This window comes from Coenobita brevimanus, chromosome 78 (assembly GCF_032717465.1).
Source record: "Coenobita brevimanus isolate Jiangsu-jjx chromosome 78, ASM3271746v2, whole genome shotgun sequence".
Taxonomy (NCBI): Eukaryota; Metazoa; Arthropoda; class Malacostraca; order Decapoda; family Coenobitidae; genus Coenobita; species Coenobita brevimanus.
The window spans coordinates 21,200,725-21,220,724 of NC_137031.1; the positions used below are offsets into that span (position 1 = coordinate 21,200,725).

Genomic DNA, 20,000 nt, shown 5'->3' on the forward strand with positions numbered 1-20,000 from the left:
GGAGGGAGGAAGAGAAGAAGGGCAAAGTATAAAGGAGGAATGAAAGCAAGTACTGACAACACGATAGATAAACAGGGCTGGATAGATAGAAGAAGGGAAAGATGGAGGGCAATAGATAAAGGAGGAATGAGGACAAGGACTGATAACGATAGATAAACAGGACTGGATAGATAGAAGGAGGGAAAGACAGAGGGCAATAGATAAAAAAGGAATGAGAGCAAATATTGATAACAAAATGGATGGAGTGAAGAGGAATGGGAAAGACAGAGAGCAAAGGGGAATGAAAAATGGAAAGCAAGATTGGATAATGGCTGAGGTTAAGAAATAGGAGAATTTGGTTAATGGCAGGAGAGAGAGAGAGAGAGAGAGAGAGAGAGAGAGAGAGAGAGAGAGAGAGAGAGAGAGAGAGAGAGAGAAGGAAAAAAATGGAGGAAGGCAGAAAATAAAACAAAATCGAGAACGTGAAAAACAAGATAAAATAATGTTACTTTGATAAGGAAAGCATTTTTCACAGTTACTCGAGAGACAGAATACTTTGCAGTCACACTGATTGGCTTAGAATGCTTTGCACATCTAGCCGTAATATATAGTACATATTACATCTCAGTTTACTTAGTGTTATTAATAGCACATTGATATGGAAATAGTTTGCCTCAGTACTATACAAGAAATTACACGAAGGGCTCCAGCACTGTGAGGGGTAAAGATTTTTTTCGTTTTTTTTTTTTTTTTTTCCCAGTTCATTAAAGTCAATAGGTTTTAGTCGGAACAGAATACACAATTCAAGACTCCCTTACTTCCATATGGCATACCTCTTGACTCTCAGAATTCCTTTATTTCCCCGAACTGCCTCTCTTTGCAACTCGCTTCCCCAGATCAGTTTCCCCCCAAAGTTCGACCTATAGGACCTCAAATCCACCTGTTACAGATTTTTTAATGAATGGAGGACACCTGTAATCTGGTATACGGATTTTTTAAGTTTGTTTCTCCTTCCTCTATTTATCCTCTGTAAAAAGAAAAGAAAAAAATCTATCTATCTATAGCCCGACGCCCAAATCCCGCAAAGGGTGGCCGCAGACAAAACGCCTCCAAGTCGCTCTGTCACCCACCTTTTGACTACTCTCCCTCCAACTCATTCCCCCCCTCCCTCATATACCTCTCAACTCAATCCCTCCACCTCATCCTCGATTTACCCCTCCCTCTCCCTTCCTCCACCTCACCTCCATACACCCTCTTAGTCAGTCTTTCTTTCTCCATTCTCTCCACATGTCCAAACCACCTCAGTGTGTTTCTCCTAATCTTCTCAACCACATCCACATCCACCCCACAACGTAATAATGAATATATCAAATGGGACTTCTTTTTTTAAGAGTGTGCCTATGATATCTGATTTTGAGCAGAGGATAGGGATAGCAAAACAGATAGTCTTCCTCATAGATGATAATGATGATGATGATGATGATGACTGTTGGTCTTGGTAGTGATGGTGATGATGGTGATGATGATAGTGCTGGTAACGGTACTGATGATGATGATACTGATGATACTGATGATGATGATGATGATAATGATGATAATGATGACAATGAAGGCCTGGAAGTGCGAATGGAAGATTGACACAACCAATGAAATACATAAACAAAGGACGCCAAGGATGAACAGAAAATGGAACCGAGATTTGCATATTAGCGAAAGTAATTTGCAAGATAGACAAATAGGAAAGTGATAGATGGAGCGATATATAGAGGAGAAACAAGGCCTAACTATACTCGTTTCACCCTGACTTGGCCTAAACTTGCCATCTCTCCATCTTGAATTGTTTTGTTTACATTGGGAACAGTATAAGTGACAGAAGAAGTATAAGTGACATAACTAGCGATGGTGTTTTGTTTCTCCGATTGGCCTCAGTTTTGGAGTTTATAGCAATAGATTAAAGCTAGAGTACTATACTAGTCACGAAGAAGTGCTGTGGAATGGATGTAGAATCGTAATAATATATTTTACTACAGAAACTGGCAACAGAACAACAGCAACAACACGAGAGAGACGAAAATCCTGGCATAAACTGAAAGGCGAAAACCAACTACAGTGCACTCATTTTAAGTTAGTCCAAAATTTTTCCTCCCTTTGCAGCTTATTTTCTTTAGTTCAGGGTCAGAATAAGGCAGTACTGCGGCTCTGCATCCTTCCCAGTGCACTTCTTCGTGACTGTACTCCTCGTCTCTAACTACGCCTAAAATTTCCATCTCTCCATCTTGAATGCTGAGTTGTAGCAATAAACACGAGATTATGATGCTATACTCTTTTCACCTTAACTTGGCTCAGATTTATCGCCCTGTTGCACCATATAGTATTTCCACTAGTGTTTTACAGCTATTTCACAGCACTTCTTCGTGACTAGCATCATATTCTAGTGTTGATCTCTTTCTACAGCTCAGTTCTAGATGGCGGGAAGGTAGTTATTTTTATCTATAGTTCATTCACTTTTACTTGGCTCAGATTCTCGTCCTTTTTGCAACCTGTTTCCCATACCGGTAGCTCATTTTCAGAAGCTACTAATTCGGCTCCACATCCTCTCCACAGCATTCTTCGTGACTAGTACCGTATCATATTTATAATCTCTTGATATAACTCACTATTGAAGATGGAGAGATGGCAATTTTTCGTCTATACTCCGTTGACTTTCACTTGGCCTAATGCTTGCCATAAAACAACTAACTCAGAGACAAATAAGCAAATATAATGTACATCCATCCAACCATCCATCCATCCACCCATACATACATATATACCTACATACACACATCCATCTATCCATCCATCCATACATGCATACATACATACACACATCCATCTATCCGTACATACACACATACGCACATCCATCTACCCATCCATCCATTTATCCACACACACACACACACACACACACACACACACACACACACACACACACACACACACATCCATCCCTCCAAACATCCATCCATCCATCCATCCATACACACATTCACCCTCCCATCCATCCATTCATACATACATACACACACACACATCGATCGATCGATCCATCCATCCATTCAACCATCCATATAAGCACCCATTCATACACATATCCATCCATCAATCTATCCATCCAACCATCCATCCAACCAACCATCCATCCAACCATCCATTCATACACACATCCATCCACCCATCCATCCATCCAACCAACCATCCATCCAACCATCCATTCATACACACATCCATCCATCCATCCATCCATCCATCCATCATCCATCCAAGCATCCATCCAAGCATCCATTCACACACACATCCATCCATCCAACAAACCATCCATCCAACCATCCATCCATACACACATCCATCCATCCATCCATCCAACCATCCATTCATACACACGCACACATCCATCCTTCCAACCATCCATCCAAACATCCATTCATACACACGCACACATCCATCCATCCATCCAAGCATTTATTCATACACACATCCATCCATCCATCCATCCATCCATCCATCCAAGCATCCATTCATACACACATCCATCCATCCATCCATCCAAGCATCCATTCATACACACATCCATCCATCCATCCATCCAAGCATCCATTCATACACACATCCATCCATCCATCCAATCAACCATCCATTCATACACACATCCAACCATCCATCCAAGCATCCATTCATGCACACATCCATCCATCCAAGCATCCATTCATACACACATCCATCCATCCAAGCATCCATTCATGCACACATCCATCCATCCAAGCATCCATTCATACACACATCCATCCATCCATCCATCCAAGCATCCATTCATACACACATCCATCCATCCATCCATCCAAGCATCCATTCATACACACATCCAACCATCCATCCAAGCATCCATTCATGCACACATCCATCCATCCATCCAATCAACCATCCATACAGTGACACATTTTCCATTTCACTCCTGCTCACACCAAAACAGAAAAAATCGACCATAGAGCAAAGGAGGCAGGAAAAAAAATGAAGAAAAGAAGAAGGAAATTAGTCCGCGGGAAATATAGATCAGAGAGGAAGAGGAATATTACTGAGGCCTTGTTGTGAAATTGCTGCTGGATAACAGTACTGGGAGAGAGAGAGAGAGAGAGAGAGAGAGAGAGAGAGAGAGAGAGAGAGAGAGAGAGACAGACAGACAGACAGACAGACAGACTGACAGACAGACAGAGAGAGAGTGAGAGAGAGAGAGAGAGAGAGAGACACACACACACACACACACACACACACACACACACACACACACACATATATATATATATATATATATATATATATATATATAGCCCGACGCCCTAATCCCGAAAAGGGTGGTCGCAGACAAAACGCCTCCAAGTCGCTCTGTCACCCACCATTTGACTACCCTTACCCCAGCTCACTCCCCCCTCCCTCATATACCTCTTAACTCCATTCCTCCACCTCATGCTCGGTCTACCCCTCCCTCTCCCTCCCTCCACCTCACCTACATACACCCTCTTGGTCAGTCTTTCATTCTCCATTCTCTCCACATGTCCAAACCACCTCAGTGAATTTCTCTTGGTCTTTTCAACCACATCCACATCCATCCCACAACGTTCCTTCACTTCTTCATTCGTCAACCTCTCCCTCCATGTCACTCCACATGCTCCTTACATTCAGTAGATATGGAGACAGTCAGACAGTTAGACAGACAGAGACAGTAGGAGAGCAAGTGACAGAGTAGGAAAGGAAAAGGAAGTGAAGAGAGAGAGAGAGAGAGAGAGAGAGAGAGAGAGAGAGAGAGAGAGAGAGAGAGAGAGGCCTTGTTATAAAAACGTTCCCACTTAAAAAAGGAATGAGATTAAGGGCCAAATCCTTCTTCCTCCACTTTCTTAACCCCTGCATCACAGCGATTCATTCTCATTAACCTTAGACTTTACCATAAGTCACTTAGTCACTTACACTTTACACTTACACCTTTATCTTAAATGGCAATACATACAATTCACTATGTACTTAAGTGATAGTTGCTACACTTCATCACTCACGTACACTTTATACTAACACCTCTGTCTTAAGTAGTAGTACACATAGGCCACTTAAATCAAGCATTTAAGTGACAACCTACACTCCACTTAATCACGCACTTAAGTGGCAACCTAATCTTGCTCTGTGACCTATTATAAAAAAGAAAAAAAAGTAAAAAAGAAAAAACCTTCATAATTAGGTGAGTGGAGTCATTCCCTGAAATATGGAAAAAAATTTAAAATAATCTAATTGACCTAATTTCCTTTTCGGAACTATTCTCACGGTAGTGCGAGTGTGAGAATAGTTCCAACCTTAACATAATTCAAACACTGATTATCCAAATCTATCCAAACTTGGTGGAAGAATTGAGAGTTATGTTTTGGGAGCTTATTGTTTTTCAGTACAATATGTCAAAGATCAATATCACAAGGCAACGTCAAAGTTCACCTCTCCTTGTGACCTAGTTAATATACCTATTGGTCTAAAAAAAAAAAATGTCGGTTTTATCATGGTCTACCCCTCAACCTTCCCACCAAGTTTGGTTAACATCGAATAAAAAATGTTCAAGTTATCTCATCAGGATTAAATTTTTTCCTCCTTGTGACCTTGATAAATAATCTATTGGTCTAAAAAAAATTGTGGGTTTAATCAAGGTCTACCCCTCAACCTTCCCACCAAGTTTGGTTAAAATCGAAAAAAACTGTTCCAGTTACATCATCTGGATTCATTATTTCCTGTCCTAATGACTTTGATAATTAACCTGTTGTTCTAGGAAATTGCAAGTTTTATCATGGTCTACCCCTCAACCGTCCCACCAAGTTTGGTTAAAACAAAAAAAACTTGTTCAGGTTATTCGGATTATTTTTTTCACATTAGTTTTGGCGGTCATTGATCTAAGATATTTTTTTTTTTTCAATCTAAACCCAACTGGGTAGTAGGTTGAGAGGTAGTCCATAGCGAAAAACGCTATTACTTCGTCCTCATATATCCAGCAGCTGCCTTCCCCCCTCCCCTCCCCTTCCTGCTCCTTCTTCCCCCTTCCTTCCCCCTTCCCCACCTCCAACCTCCCCTCCCAACTTCATACTACGCAGGTAATTGGCAGGTATGGGGGAGCCTTATACTTCATTGTCATAGCCTCTTGTAGGGGGAAAGGGGTTGCGTGTGTGTGCGTGTGTGTGTGTGTGTGTGTGTGTGTGTGTGTGTGTGTGTGTGTGTGTGTGTGTGTGTGTGTGTGTGTGTGTGTGTGTGTGTTAGATGTTATTGTTCCTATTATGTGTTGTTTGTAATACTGTATAGTGTTGTGATATGTAGTTAATATAATTTCTCTCTCTCTCTCTCTCTCTCTCTCTCTCTCTCTCTCTCTCTCTCTCTCTCTCTCTCTCTCTCTCTTTCATTCTGGCTGTGGGTCTAGCTTTCAGACTCTTGCTCTCACTCTTTCTCTTCCTCTCACTCTCACTCTCACACTCCACATTCCCTCCTTTCACCCTTCCTTCCTTTCTTTCCTCCCTCCTTCCCTCCCTTCTTCCTTGCTTCCTTCCTTCGTTCCTTCACATCATCATAACATCAAAACTAAGCCAACAGATCGGTATGTAAGCGACCAAACACAAGCCCATCTGTTTACAATTTGTCAGGCGTTCGTGTAGTTGCAAATTGATCAATCCGGATTCCTTTGCGCATCGAGACGAGATGTGGCAATTGAAAGTTGACTGCTTAGAATTGCTAGACACAGGTGAGTGAGAATCAGGCATAGAACCGAGATTGATAGTGGAAAGAGATGTGGAGTGTATTAAGTATGTTTGGGTATGTGAAGAGAATGGGACATGAGGGACTGACTAGGAGAGTATGAGCGAGTTGCTGGGAAGGAGGGGAAGAGGGAGACCGAGGATGATATAGAGGGATGGTTTGGAGAGGTGTATGGGTCAGGGGATTTGGAGAGGTGCATGAGTGAGGGGTGTGTGAGTTGAAGAGGGGGAGGGGAAGGAAGGCCTAGGATGAGATGGAGGATGAGGTGGAGAAGTATATGAGTGAAGGAAGTGTGAGTTGGAGAGAAGGCAGCCTGATGGTAGAAGACAGGGGGACATAGAGGCAATAGATAAATAGATGGATAGATGGATAAATAGATACTAAGTGGGCTGAGAAGGATACAAACATTGTGTAGGAGTGTGTGTGTGTGTGTGTGTGTGTGTGTGTGTGTGTGTGTGTGTGTGTTTGTGTGTTGTAGAGTGAGCCATATACAGGTAGAGTGACGTAGTGGAATCGTAGTGGACCCAAGGCAGAGTGATAGTGTGAGGGGATGATGGATGAGGTCTGAAATCTAACCAATATGAGGTGATTAAGAGGTGTGAAGTAGACTCTGTTATTGTGGATGGGAGAATTTTCTATCCTTCCTTCACTAACTCATTCCCCCCCCCTCTCTCTCTCTCTCTCTCTCTCTCTCTTTCACACGCACACACACACACACACACACACACACACACACACACACACACACACACACACACATCTTATCCCATCCATCTCCCCTCTTCCTCCTCCTCCTCTTTTCAGCATCCTTTCACCCTTACCTCTCAGATTCTCTCATATTCTCGCTCCCTCCTCCTTCCTCCCTTCTTTCTCTCCCTATTTATATATTTGGCATAATTTTTCACACCCTCAAGGGCACAAAACTCCCTCTCAACTGAATAAAATCGTGTGTTTTTGGCTCGATTATGCTATACTCCTTTCACATAAACTTGACTCAGATTTTCTTCTTGTTGCATAATTCACCTGTATTAAATGTCACTTGCGGGTGATTATAAGCGTTAATTAGTGTGATCAACAGAGTGTGGAAGAGACGCAATGTCATATAATTAACAGAATACTCAACACCTCTTCCTAACCTATTTGTTCTTTTTATATTTAATGCTTCTCATTCATCAGTCTAGCAGGATATTTCTCCTGCCTCCCTGGCACCTCTTTCTTAGCGATTGATTTTATTTATTACAACCTCAACCTAACGGCAGCCCTCCACGCTGCTCAATCTCTGGTAGCCCCCCTATTCAATCCCTTATTACTGAGGTCACACTCTATGACCTCGACCCATGTCTTTTTCAGTCTGCTTCTCGCAGCTCTACCCCCAACGTTCACACTTCTCACCTTCCGCACCCAATTGTCATCCTCCATCCTCTCCACACTCCCAAACCATCTCAATGTACCCCTCCTCATCGCAACACCAATACATTACAGTCCCATCCTTCTACCCAAACCATCTCAATGTACCCCTTCTCATCACAACACCAATACATGTCCCATCCTTCTACCCAAACCATCTCAATGTACCCCTTCTCATCACAACACCAATACATTACAGTCCCATCCTTCTACCCAACCCATCTTAATCTACCCTTCCTCATCACAGCACCAATACACTCCAGTCCCATCCTTCCCCCAAACCATTTAATTTACCATTCCTCATCACAATACCAATACACTCAAGTCCCATCCTTCTTCCTAAACCATCTCAGTCTACCCCTCCTCATCACAACACCAATACATTCTAGTCCCATCCTTCCTCACAAACTATCTCAATCTATCCATCCTTTTCACAGCACCAATACACTCCACTCCCATCCTTCCCCCAAACCATTTCAATTTACCACTCCTCATCACCACATCAATACTCTCCAGTCCCATCCTTCTTCCTAAACCATCTCAGTCTACTCCTCCTCATCACAACATCAATATATTCCAGTCACAAGCTTCCTCTTAACTATTCAGTCGTAATCCTAGCCTCCCCCAGGCCTCTTATTCATGGACGCACTACACATCCATCTAATCATTGTCATTTCTGTACGTTTGAGCTTACGAATATCCTCTTCCTCCACTGCCCAGGTCTCACTACCGTACAGCATTACACTCCTAACACATGCCGCATACAAAGATACAACAACAACAACAACTTCTATACTATACTACTGCTACTACTACTACTACTACTTCTACTACTACTACTGCTACTACTACTACAAAGATCTAAGCTGAATTGAAGACGCTGCAAGAATATAGCGAAAAGACAGGTAAAGAAGCATTTACCGTGAAGGCAATTTGTTAAGTAATTCTTCTCAGTATCGTCACACACACACACACACACACACACACACACACACACACACACACACACACACACACACACACACACACACACACACACACACACACACACGTTATATAATCCTGCTTCTCAATATCGCCAGGTAAGTAGTGGAGAACACAGGTAATTAAATAGAATCTTAGCGTTTTCTCTCTGCTTGATTTACACGTTCCCTTTCTCGCTTTATGATCCTTGACCTCTCTCTCTCTCTCTCTCTCTCTCTCTCTTTCTCTCTTATATTATCCCAGCCTAACCTAACCGCAGCCTCAATTAACCTAACCTTAATTAACCCATCCTAATTAAAACTCATTTCATGAATTCCCTAGGAATTTTATGAACTTCGTGGTTACACAAATTCCTTGTAATTATGTGTACTATATATATATATATATATATATATATATATATATATATATATATATATATATATATATATATATATATATATATATATAGCCGGTATATATATAGTACACATAATTACAAGGAATTTGTGTAACCACGAAGTTCATAAAATTCCTAGGGAATTCATGAAATGAGTTTTAATTAGGATGGGTTAATTAAGGTTAGGTTAATTGAGGCTGCGGTTAGGTTAGGCTGGGATAATATAAGAGAGAAAGAGAGAGAGAGAGAGAGAGAGAGAGAGGTCAAGGATCATAAAGCGAGAAAGGGAACGTGTAAATCAAGCAGAGAGAAAACGCTAAGATTCTATTTAATTACCTGTGTGCTCCACTACTTACCTGGCGATATTGAGAAGCAGGATTATATAACATGTGTGTGTGTGTGTGTGTGTGTGTGTGTGTGTGTGTGTGTGTGTGTGTGTGTGTGTGTGTGTGTGTGTGTGTGTGTGTGTGTGTGTGTGTGTGTGTGTGTGTGTGTGTGTGTGTGTGTGTGGCGATACTGAGAAGAATTACTTAACAAACTGCCTTCACGGTAAATGCTTCTTTACCTGTCTTTTCGCTATATTCTTGCAGCGTCTTCAATTCAGCTTAGATCTTTGTAGTAGTAGTAGCAGTAGTAGTAGTAGAAGTAGTAGTAGTAGTAGTATAGTATAGAAGTTGTTGTTGTTGTTGTATCTTTGTATGCGGCATGTGTTAGGAGTGTAATGCTGTACGGTAGTGAGACCTGGGCAGTGGAGGAAGAGGATATTCGTAAGCTCAAACGTACAGAAATGACAATGATTAGATGGATGTGTAGTGCGTCCATGAATTAGAGGCCTGGGGGAGGCTAGGATTACGACTGAATAGTTAAGAGGAAGCTTGTGACTGGAATATATTGATGTTGTGATGAGGAGGGGTAGACTGAGATGGTTTAGGAAGAAGGATGGGACTGGAGAGTATTGATGTGGTGATGAGGAGTGGTAAATTGAAATGGTTTGGGGGAAGGATGGGAGTGGAGTGTATTGGTGCTGTGAAAAGGATGGATAGATTGAGATTTTTTGTGAGGAAGGATGGGACTAGAATGTATTGGTGTTGTGATGAGGAGGGGTAGACTGAGATGGTCTAGGAAGAAGGATGGGACTTGAGTGTATTGGTATTGTGATGAGGAATGGTAAATTAAATGGTTTGGGGGAAGGATGGGACTGGAGTGTATTGGTGCTGTGATGAGGAAGGGTAGATTGAGATGGGTTGGGTAGAAGGATGGGACTGTAATGTATTGGTGTTGTGATGAGAAGGGGTACATTGAGATGGTTTGGGTAGAAGGATGGGACTGTAATGTATTGGTGTTGCGATGAGGAGGGGTACATTGAGATGGTTTGGGAGTGTGGAGGGGATGGAGGATGACAATTGGGTGCGGAAGGTGAGAAGTGTGAACGTTGGGGGTAGAGCTGCGAGAAGCAGACTGAAAAAGACATGGGTCGAGGTCATAGAGTGTGACCTCAGTGATAAGGGATTGAATAGGGGGGCTACCAGAGATTGAGCAGCGTGGAGGGCTGCCGTTAGGTTGAGGTTGTAATAAATAAAATCAATCGCTAAGAAAGAGGTGCCAGGGAGGCAGGAGAAATATCCTGCTAGACTGATGAATGAGAAGCATTAAATATAAAAAGAACAAATAGGTTAGGAAGAGGTGTTGAGTATTCTGTTAATTATATGACATTGCGTCTCTTTCACACTCTGTTGATCACACTAATTAACGCTTATAATCACCTGCAAGTGACATTTAATACAGGTGAATTATGCAACAAGAAGAAAATCTGAGTCAAGTTCATGTGAAAGGAGTATAGCATAATCGAGCCAAAAACACACGATTTTATTCAGTTGAGAGGGAGTTTTGTGCCCTTGAGGGTGTGAAAAATTATGCCAAATATATAAATAGGGAGAGAAAGAAGGGAGGAAGGAGGAGGGAGCGAGAATATGAGAGAATCTGAGAGGTAAGGGTGAAAGGATGCTGAAAAGAGGAGGAGGAGGAAGAGGGGAGATGGATGGGATAAGATGTGTGTGTGTGTGTGTGTGTGTGTGTGTGTGTGTGTGTGTGTGTGCGTGTGAAAGAGAGAGAGAGAGAGAGAGAGAGAGAGAGAGAGGGGGGGGGGAATGAGTTAGTGAAGGAAGGATAGAAAATTCTCCCATCCACAATAACAGAGTCTACTTCACACCTCTTAATCACCTCATATTGGTTAGATTTCAGACCTCATCCATCATCCCCTCACACTATCACTCTGCCTTGGGTCCACTACGATTCCACTACGTCACTCTACCTGTATATGGCTCACTCTACAACACACAAACACACACACACACACACACACACACACACACACACACACACACACACACACACTCCTACACAATGTTTGTATCCTTCTCAGCCCACTTAGTATCTATTTATCCATCTATCCATCTATTTATCTATTGCCTCTATGTCCCCCTGTCTTCTACCATCAGGCTGCCTTCTCTCCAACTCACACTTCCTTCACTCATATACTTCTCCACCTCATCCTCCATCTCATCCTAGGCCTTCCTTCCCCTCCCCCTCTTCAACTCACACACCCCTCACTCATACACCTCTCCAAATCCCCTGACCCATACACCTCTCCAAACCATCCCTCTATATCATCCTCGGTCTCCCTCTTCCCCTCCTTCCCAGCAACTCGCTCATACTCTCCTAGTCAGTCCCTCATGTCCCATTCTCTTCACATACCCAAACATACTTAATACACTCCACATCTCTTTCCACTATCAATCTCGGTTCTATGCCTGATTCTCACTCACCTGTGTCTAGCAATTCTAAGCAGTCAACTTTCAATTCCCACATCTCGTCTGAATGCGCAAAGGAATCCGGATTGATCAATTTGCAACTACACGAACGCCTGACAAATTGTAAACAGACGGGCATGTGTTTGGTCGCTTACATACCGATCTATTGGTTTAGTTTTGATGTTATGATGATCTGAAGGAAGGAAGGAAGCAAGCAAGGAAGAAGGGAGGGAAGGAGGGAGGAAAGAAAGGAAGGAAGGGTGAAAGGAGGGAATGTGGAGTGTGAGAGTGAGAGTGAGAGGAAGAGAAAGAGTGAGAGCAAGAGTCTGAAAGCTAGACCCACAGCCAGAATGAAAGAGAGACAGAGAGAGAGAGAGAGAGAGAGAGAGAGAGAAATTATATTAACTACAGATCACAACACTATACAGTATTACAAACAACACATAATAGGAACAATAACATCTAACACACACACACACACACACACACACACACACACACACACACACACACACACACACACACACACGCGCACACACACGCAACCCCTTTCCCCCTACAAGAGGCTATGACAATGAAGTATAAGGCTCCCCCATACCTGCCAATTACCTGCGTAGTATGAAGTTGGGAGGGGAGGTTGGAGGTGGGGAAGGGGGAAGGAAGAGGGAAGAAGGAGCAGGAAGGGGAGGGGAGGGGGGAAGGCAGCTGCTGGATATATGAGGACGAAGTAATAGCGCTTTTCGCTATGGACTACCTCTCAACCTACTACCCAGTTGGGTTTAGATTGAAAAAAAAAAAAAAATCTTAGATCAATGACCGCCAAAACTAATGTGAAAAAAATAATCCGAATAACCTGAACAAGTTTTTTTTGTTTTAACCAAACTTGGTGGGACGGTTGAGGGGTAGACCATGATAAAACTTGCAATTTCCTAGAACAACAGGTTAATTATCAAAGTCATTAGGACAGGAAATAATGAATCCAGATGATGTAACTGGAACAGTTTTTTTCGATTTTAACCAAACTTGGTGGGAAGGTTGAGGGGTAGACCTTGATTAAACCCACAATTTTTTTTAGACCAATAGATTATTTATCAAGGTCACAAGGAGGAAAAAATTTAACCCGGATGAGATAACTTGAACATTTTTTATTCGATGTTAACCAAACTTGGTGGGAAGGTTGAGGGGTAGACCATGATAAAACTGACATTTTTTTTTTTAGACCAATAGGTATATTAACTAGGTCACAAGGAGAGGTGAACTTTGACGTTGACTTGTGATATTGATCTTTGACATATTGTACTGAAAAACAATAAGCTCCCAAAACATAACTCTCAATTCTTCCACCAAGTTTGGATAGATTTGGATAATCAGTGTTTGAATTATGTTAAGGTTGGAACTATTCTCACACTCGCACTAAAGTGAGAATAGTTCCGAAAAGGAAATTAGGTCAATTAGATTATTTTACATTTTTTTCCATATTTCAGGGAATGACTCCACTCACCTAATTATGAAGGTTTTTTCTTTTTTACTTTTTTTTCTTTTTTATAATAGGTCACAGAGCAAGATTAGGTTGCCACTTAAGTGCGTGATTAAGTGGAGTGTAGGTTGTCACTTAAGTGCTTGATTTAAGTGGCCTATGTGTACTACTACTTAAGACAGAGGTGTTAGTATAAAGTGTACGTGAGTGATGAAGTGTAGCAACTATCACTTAAGTACATAGTGAATTGTATGTATTGCCATTTAAGATAAAGGTGTAAGTGTAAAGTGTAAGTGACTAAGTGACTTATGGTAAAGTCTAAGGTTAATGAGAAAGAATCGCTGTGATGCAGGGGTTAAGAAAGTGGAGGAAGAAGGATTTGGCCCTTAATCTCATTCCTTTTTTAAGTGGGAACGTTTTTATAACAAGGCCTCTCTCTCTCTCTCTTTCTCTTCTCTTCCTTTTCCTTTCCTACTCTGTCACTTGCTCTCCTACTGTCTCTGTCTGTCTAACTGTCTGACTGTCTCCATATCTACTGAATGTAAGGAGCATGTGGAGTGACATGGAGGGAGAGGTTGACGAATGAAGAAGTGAAGGAACGTTGTGGGATGGATGTGGATGTGGTTGAAAAGACCAAGAGAAATACACTGAGGTGGTTTGGACATGTGGAGAGAATGGAGAATGAAAGACTGACCAAGAGGGTGTATGTAGGTGAGGTGGAGGGAGGGAGAGGGAGGGGTAGACCGAGCATGAGGTGGAGGAATGGAGTTAAGAGGTATATGAGGGAGGGGGGAGTGAGCTGGGGTAAGAGTAGTCAAATGGTGGGTGACAGAGCGACTTGGAGGCGTTTTGTCTGCGACCACCCTTTTCGGGATTAGGGCGTCGGGCTATATATATATATATATATATATATATATATATATATATATATATATATATATATATATATATGTGTGTGTGTGTGTGTGTGTGTGTGTGTGTGTCTCTCTCTCTCTCTCTCTCTCTCTCTCTCTCTTTCTCTCTGTCTGTCTGTCAGTCTGTCTGTCTGTCTCTCTCTCTCTCTCTCTCTCTCTCTCTCTCTCTCTCTCTCTCTCTCTCTCTCTCTCTCCCAGTACTGTTATCCAGCAGCAATTTCACAACAAGGCCTCAGTAATATTCCTCTTCCTCTCTGATCTATATTTCCCGCGGACTAATTTCCTTCTTCTTTATCTTCATTTTTTTTCCTGCCTCCTTTGCTCTATGGTCGATTTTTTCTGTTTTGGTGTGAGCAGGAGTGAAATGGAAAATGTGTCACTGTATGGATGGTTGATTGCATGGATGTGTGTATGAATGGATGCTTGGATGGATGGATGTGTATGAATGGATGCTTTGATGGATGGTTGGATGTGTGTATGAATGGATGGTTGATTGGATGGTTGGATGGATGTGTGTATGAATGGATGCTTGGATGGATGGATGGATGGATGTGTGTATGAATGGATGCTTGGATGGATGGATGGATGGATGTGTGTATGAATGGATGCTTGGATGGATGGATGGATGGATGGATGGATGGATGTGTGTATGAATAAATGCTTGGATGGATGGATGGATGTGTGTATGAATAAATGCTTGGATGGATGGATGGATGTGTGCGTGTGTATGAATGGATGTTTGGATGGATGGTTGGATGGATGGATGTGTGCGTGTGTATGAATGGATGGTTGGATGGATGGATGGATGGATGTGTGTATGGATGGATGGTTGGATGGATGGTTTGTTGGATGGATGGATGTGTGTGTGAATGGATGCTTGGATGGATGCTTGGATGGATGATGGATGGATGGATGGATGGATGGATGGATGGATGTGTGTATGAATGGATGGTTGGATGGATGGTTGGTTGGATGGATGGATGGGTGGATGGATGTGTGTATGAATGGATGGTTGGATGGATGGTTGGTTGGATGGATGGTTGGATGGATAGATTGATGGATGGATATGTGTATGAATGGGTGCTTATATGGATGGTTGAATGGATGGATCGATCGATCGATCGATGTGTGTATGTGTATGTATGTATGTATGAATGGATGGATGGGAGGGTGAATGTGTGTATGGATGGATGGATGGATGGATGGATGTTTGGATGGATGGATGTGTGTGTGTGTGTGTGTGTGTGTGTGTGTGTGTGTGTGTGTGTGTGTGTGTGTGTGTGTGGATAAATGGATGGATGGGTAGATGGATGTGCGTATGTGTGTATGTACGGATAGATGGATGTGTGTATGTATGTATGCATGTATGGATGGATGGATAGATGGATGTGTGTATGTAGGTATATATGTATGTATGGGTGGATGGGTGGATGGTTGGATGGATGTACATTATATTTGCTTATTTGTCTCTGAGTTAGTTGTTTTATGGCAAGCATTAGGCCAAGTGAAAGTCAACGGAGTATAGACGAAAAATTGCCATCTCTCCATCTTCAATAGTGAGTTATATCAAGAGATTATAAATATGATACGGTACTAGTCACGAAGAATGCTGTGGAGAGGATGTGGAGCCGAATTAGTAGCTTCTGAAAATGAGCTACCGGTATGGGAAACAGGTTGCAAAAAGGACGAGAATCTGAGCCAAGTAAAAGTGAATGAACTATAGATAAAAATAACTACCTTCCCGCCATCTCGAACTGAGCTGTAGAAAGAGATCAACACTAGAATATGATGCTAGTCACGAAGAAGTGCTGTGAAATAGCTGTAAAACACTAGTGGAAATACTATATGGTGCAACAGGGCGATAAATCTGAGCCAAGTTCAGGTGAAAAGAGTATAGCATCATAATCTCGTGTTTATTGCTACAACTCAGCATTCAAGATGGAGAGATGGAAATTTTAGGCGTAGTTAGAGACGAGGAGTACAGTCACGAAGAAGTGCACTGGGAAGGATGTAGAGCCGCAGTACTGCCTTATTCTGACCCTGAACTAAAGAAAATAAGCTGCAAAGGGAGGAAAAATTTTGGACTAACTTAAAATGAGTGCACTGTAGTTGGTTTTCGCCTTTCAGTTTATGCCAGGATTTTCGTCTCTCTCTTGTTGTTGCTGTTGTTCTGTTGCCAGTTTCTGTAGTAAAATATATTATTACGATTCTACATCCATTCCACAGCACTTCTTCGTGACTAGTATAGTACTCTAGCTTTAATCTATTGCTATAAACTCCAAAACTGAGGCCAATCGGAGAAACAAAACACCATCGCTAGTTATGTCACTTATACTTCTTCTGTCACTTATACTGTTCCCAATGTAAACAAAACAATTCAAGATGGAGAGATGGCAAGTTTAGGCCAAGTCAGGGTGAAACGAGTATAGTTAGGCCTTGTTTCTCCTCTATATATCGCTCCATCTATCACTTTCCTATTTGTCTATCTTGCAAATTACTTTCGCTAATATGCAAATCTCGGTTCCATTTTCTGTTCATCCTTGGCGTCCTTTGTTTATGTATTTCATTGGTTGTGTCAATCTTCCATTCGCACTTCCAGGCCTTCATTGTCATCATTATCATCATTATCATCATCATCATCATCAGTATCATCAGTATCATCATCATCAGTACCGTTACCAGCACTATCATCATCACCATCATCACCATCACTACCAAGACCAACAGTCATCATCATCATCATCATCATTATCATCTATGAGGAAGACTATCTGTTTTGCTATCCCTATCCTCTGCTCAAAATCAGATATCATAGGCACACTCTTAAAAAAAGAAGTCCCATTTGATATATTCATTATTACGTTGTGGGGTGGATGTGGATGTGGTTGAGAAGATTAGGAGAAACACACTGAGGTGGTTTGGACATGTGGAGAGAATGGAGAAAGAAAGACTGACTAAGAGGGTGTATGGAGGTGAGGTGGAGGAAGGGAGAGGGAGGGGTAAATCGAGGATGAGGTGGAGGGATTGAGTTGAGAGGTATATGAGGGAGGGGGGGAATGAGTTGGAGGGAGAGTAGTCAAAAGGTGGGTGACAGAGCGACTTGGAGGCGTTTTGTCTGCGGCCACCCTTTGCGGGATTTGGGCGTCGGGCTATAGATAGATAGATTTTTTTCTTTTCTTTTTACAGAGGATAAATAGAGGAAGGAGAAACAAACTTAAAAAATCCGTATACCAGATTACAGGTGTCCTCCATTCATTAAAAAATCTGTAACAGGTGGATTTGAGGTCCTATAGGTCGAACTTTGGGGGGAAACTGATCTGGGGAAGCGAGTTGCAAAGAGAGGCAGTTCGGGGAAATAAAGGAATTCTGAGAGTCAAGAGGTGTGCTATATGGAAGTAAGGGAGTCTTGAATTGTGTATTCTGTTCCGACTAAAACCTATTGACTTTAATGAACTGGGAAAAAAAAAAAAAAAACGAAAAAAATCTTTACGCCTCACAGTGCTGGAGGCCTTCGTGTAATTTCTTGTATAGTACTGAGGCAAACTATTTCCATATCAATGTGCTATTAATAACACTAAGTAAACTGAGATGTAATATGTACTATATATTACGGCTAGATGTGCTAAGTATTCTAAGCCAATCAGTGTGACTGCAAAGTATTCTGTCTCTCGAGTAACTGTGAAAAATGCTTTCCTTATCAAAGTAACATTATTTTATCTTGTTTTTCACGTTCTCGATTTTGTTTTATTTTCTGCCTTCCTCCATTTTTTTCCTTCTCTCTCTCTCTCTCTCTCTCTCTCTCTCTCTCTCTCTCTCCTGCCATTAACCAAATTCTCCTATTTCTTAACCTCAGTCATTATCCAATCTTGCTTTCCATTTTCCATTCCCCTTTGCTCTCTGTCTTTCCCATTCCTCTTCACTCCATCCATTTTGTTATCAATATTTGCTCTCATTCCTTTTTTATCTATTGCCCTCTGTCTTTCCCTCCTTCTATCTATCCAGTCCTGTTTATCTATCGTTATCAGTCCTTGTCCTCATTCCTCCTTTATCTATTGCCCTCCATCTTTCCCTTCTTCTATCTATCCAGCCCTGTTTATCTATCGTGTTGTCAGTACTTGCTTTCATTCCTCCTTTATACTTTGCCCTTCTTCTCTTCCTCCCTCCACCCCAACTTCCCTCCTTTCCCTCCACTGAGAGATATTGCGTCACTGCCGAGGTCCTCACAGTCAGTATATAAGGCGCTCGCTCTCCTTTCCAGGCATAGTCTTCAGCTCCCCTCCTCTCCTATCACAAGTACCTGCTCCTCTCCCCAAAGCTCCCCATCCCATTAATTGCCTACACTGGTGGCTGGTTCTCCAACTTGAGCTTTAATTTACCCTCAAGTCGTCTTCGAAGAAGACATGACTAAGATAATGAGGCAGCTGATATTTGCTGGTAAGAAAATGGATTAATGTTTAGATAGATAGATAGGTAGACAGGCAGATAGATAGGGAGATAAGCATAATATATTTTACATGTAAGACTGTATAGTATATTTTCAAGTATAGCGATAATATATGCCATACTTTTCTTTGCCCTTGGAATCATTAAGTTTATAATTAAATATTGCTTCCGTTATATATTACCTTTAGGCAGGATCCAAAAATATACCTGTTACTATAATGATATATATGTTCTTATTAGCTGTTATACTGTATAAGCCAAACCTAACCCAGCTCTAACTCTAAAATAAGCTAGCTCTAACCCTCTACGTTTTTTCAGCTTGACTTTGTGTGTGAGTGGACAGGACACAAGACTCCCTAGGCGTCTCTATTACCCCCCGGACCACAACGACAGACAGCCATTTCACTGTTCCTAGTTAAGCCACTCTTCCGGGTCAATCCAGCCACTTAAATGCGAGGTGGTAACTGTAGTGGTGGTGGAGGGAGGGGGAAGAACTACACTCACGCTCAACTGTTTCTGAGGATGTACAAGCGAGCAGAATTGTTCGGGGTCACGGGAGGGGGATGTACACTCGTGTGCACTTGTTCCTTGCCACTGGGAGGGGATGTACATTCGTGTGCACTTGTTCCTGGCCACTGGGAGGGGATGTACACTCGTGCGCACTTGTTCCTGGTCTTAGGGGAAGCGGTAGTACATTTAGCACATCCAGCTTGTACTCACAGTAGCCTGAAGGACTTTTAGACGAGAATTTAAAAGTTTTAGAAATACATTTAGCTGGACCATCTTTCTTGCTCCCG

General features: G+C 42.0%; 2 protein-coding genes across 2 annotated transcripts in view; one reads left to right on the forward strand and one right to left on the reverse strand.

The window, feature by feature from the left end:
* Positions 1-12,427, reverse strand: part of LOC145408732 (uncharacterized) — a 19,806-nt gene extending 7,379 nt beyond the window's left edge. Inside the window, exon 1 of the mRNA XM_080279391.1 lies at positions 12,385-12,427. Coding sequence (XP_080135517.1) covers positions 12,385-12,427 — 43 coding nt within the window. The remainder of the gene's footprint in view (positions 1-12,384) is intronic.
* Positions 12,428-19,160: 6,733 nt separating this feature from the next.
* LOC145408733 (uncharacterized) overlaps positions 19,161-20,000 on the forward strand; it is a 7,172-nt gene continuing 6,332 nt past the window's right edge. Inside the window, exon 1 of the mRNA XM_080279392.1 lies at positions 19,161-19,194. Coding sequence (XP_080135518.1) covers positions 19,161-19,194 — 34 coding nt within the window. The remainder of the gene's footprint in view (positions 19,195-20,000) is intronic.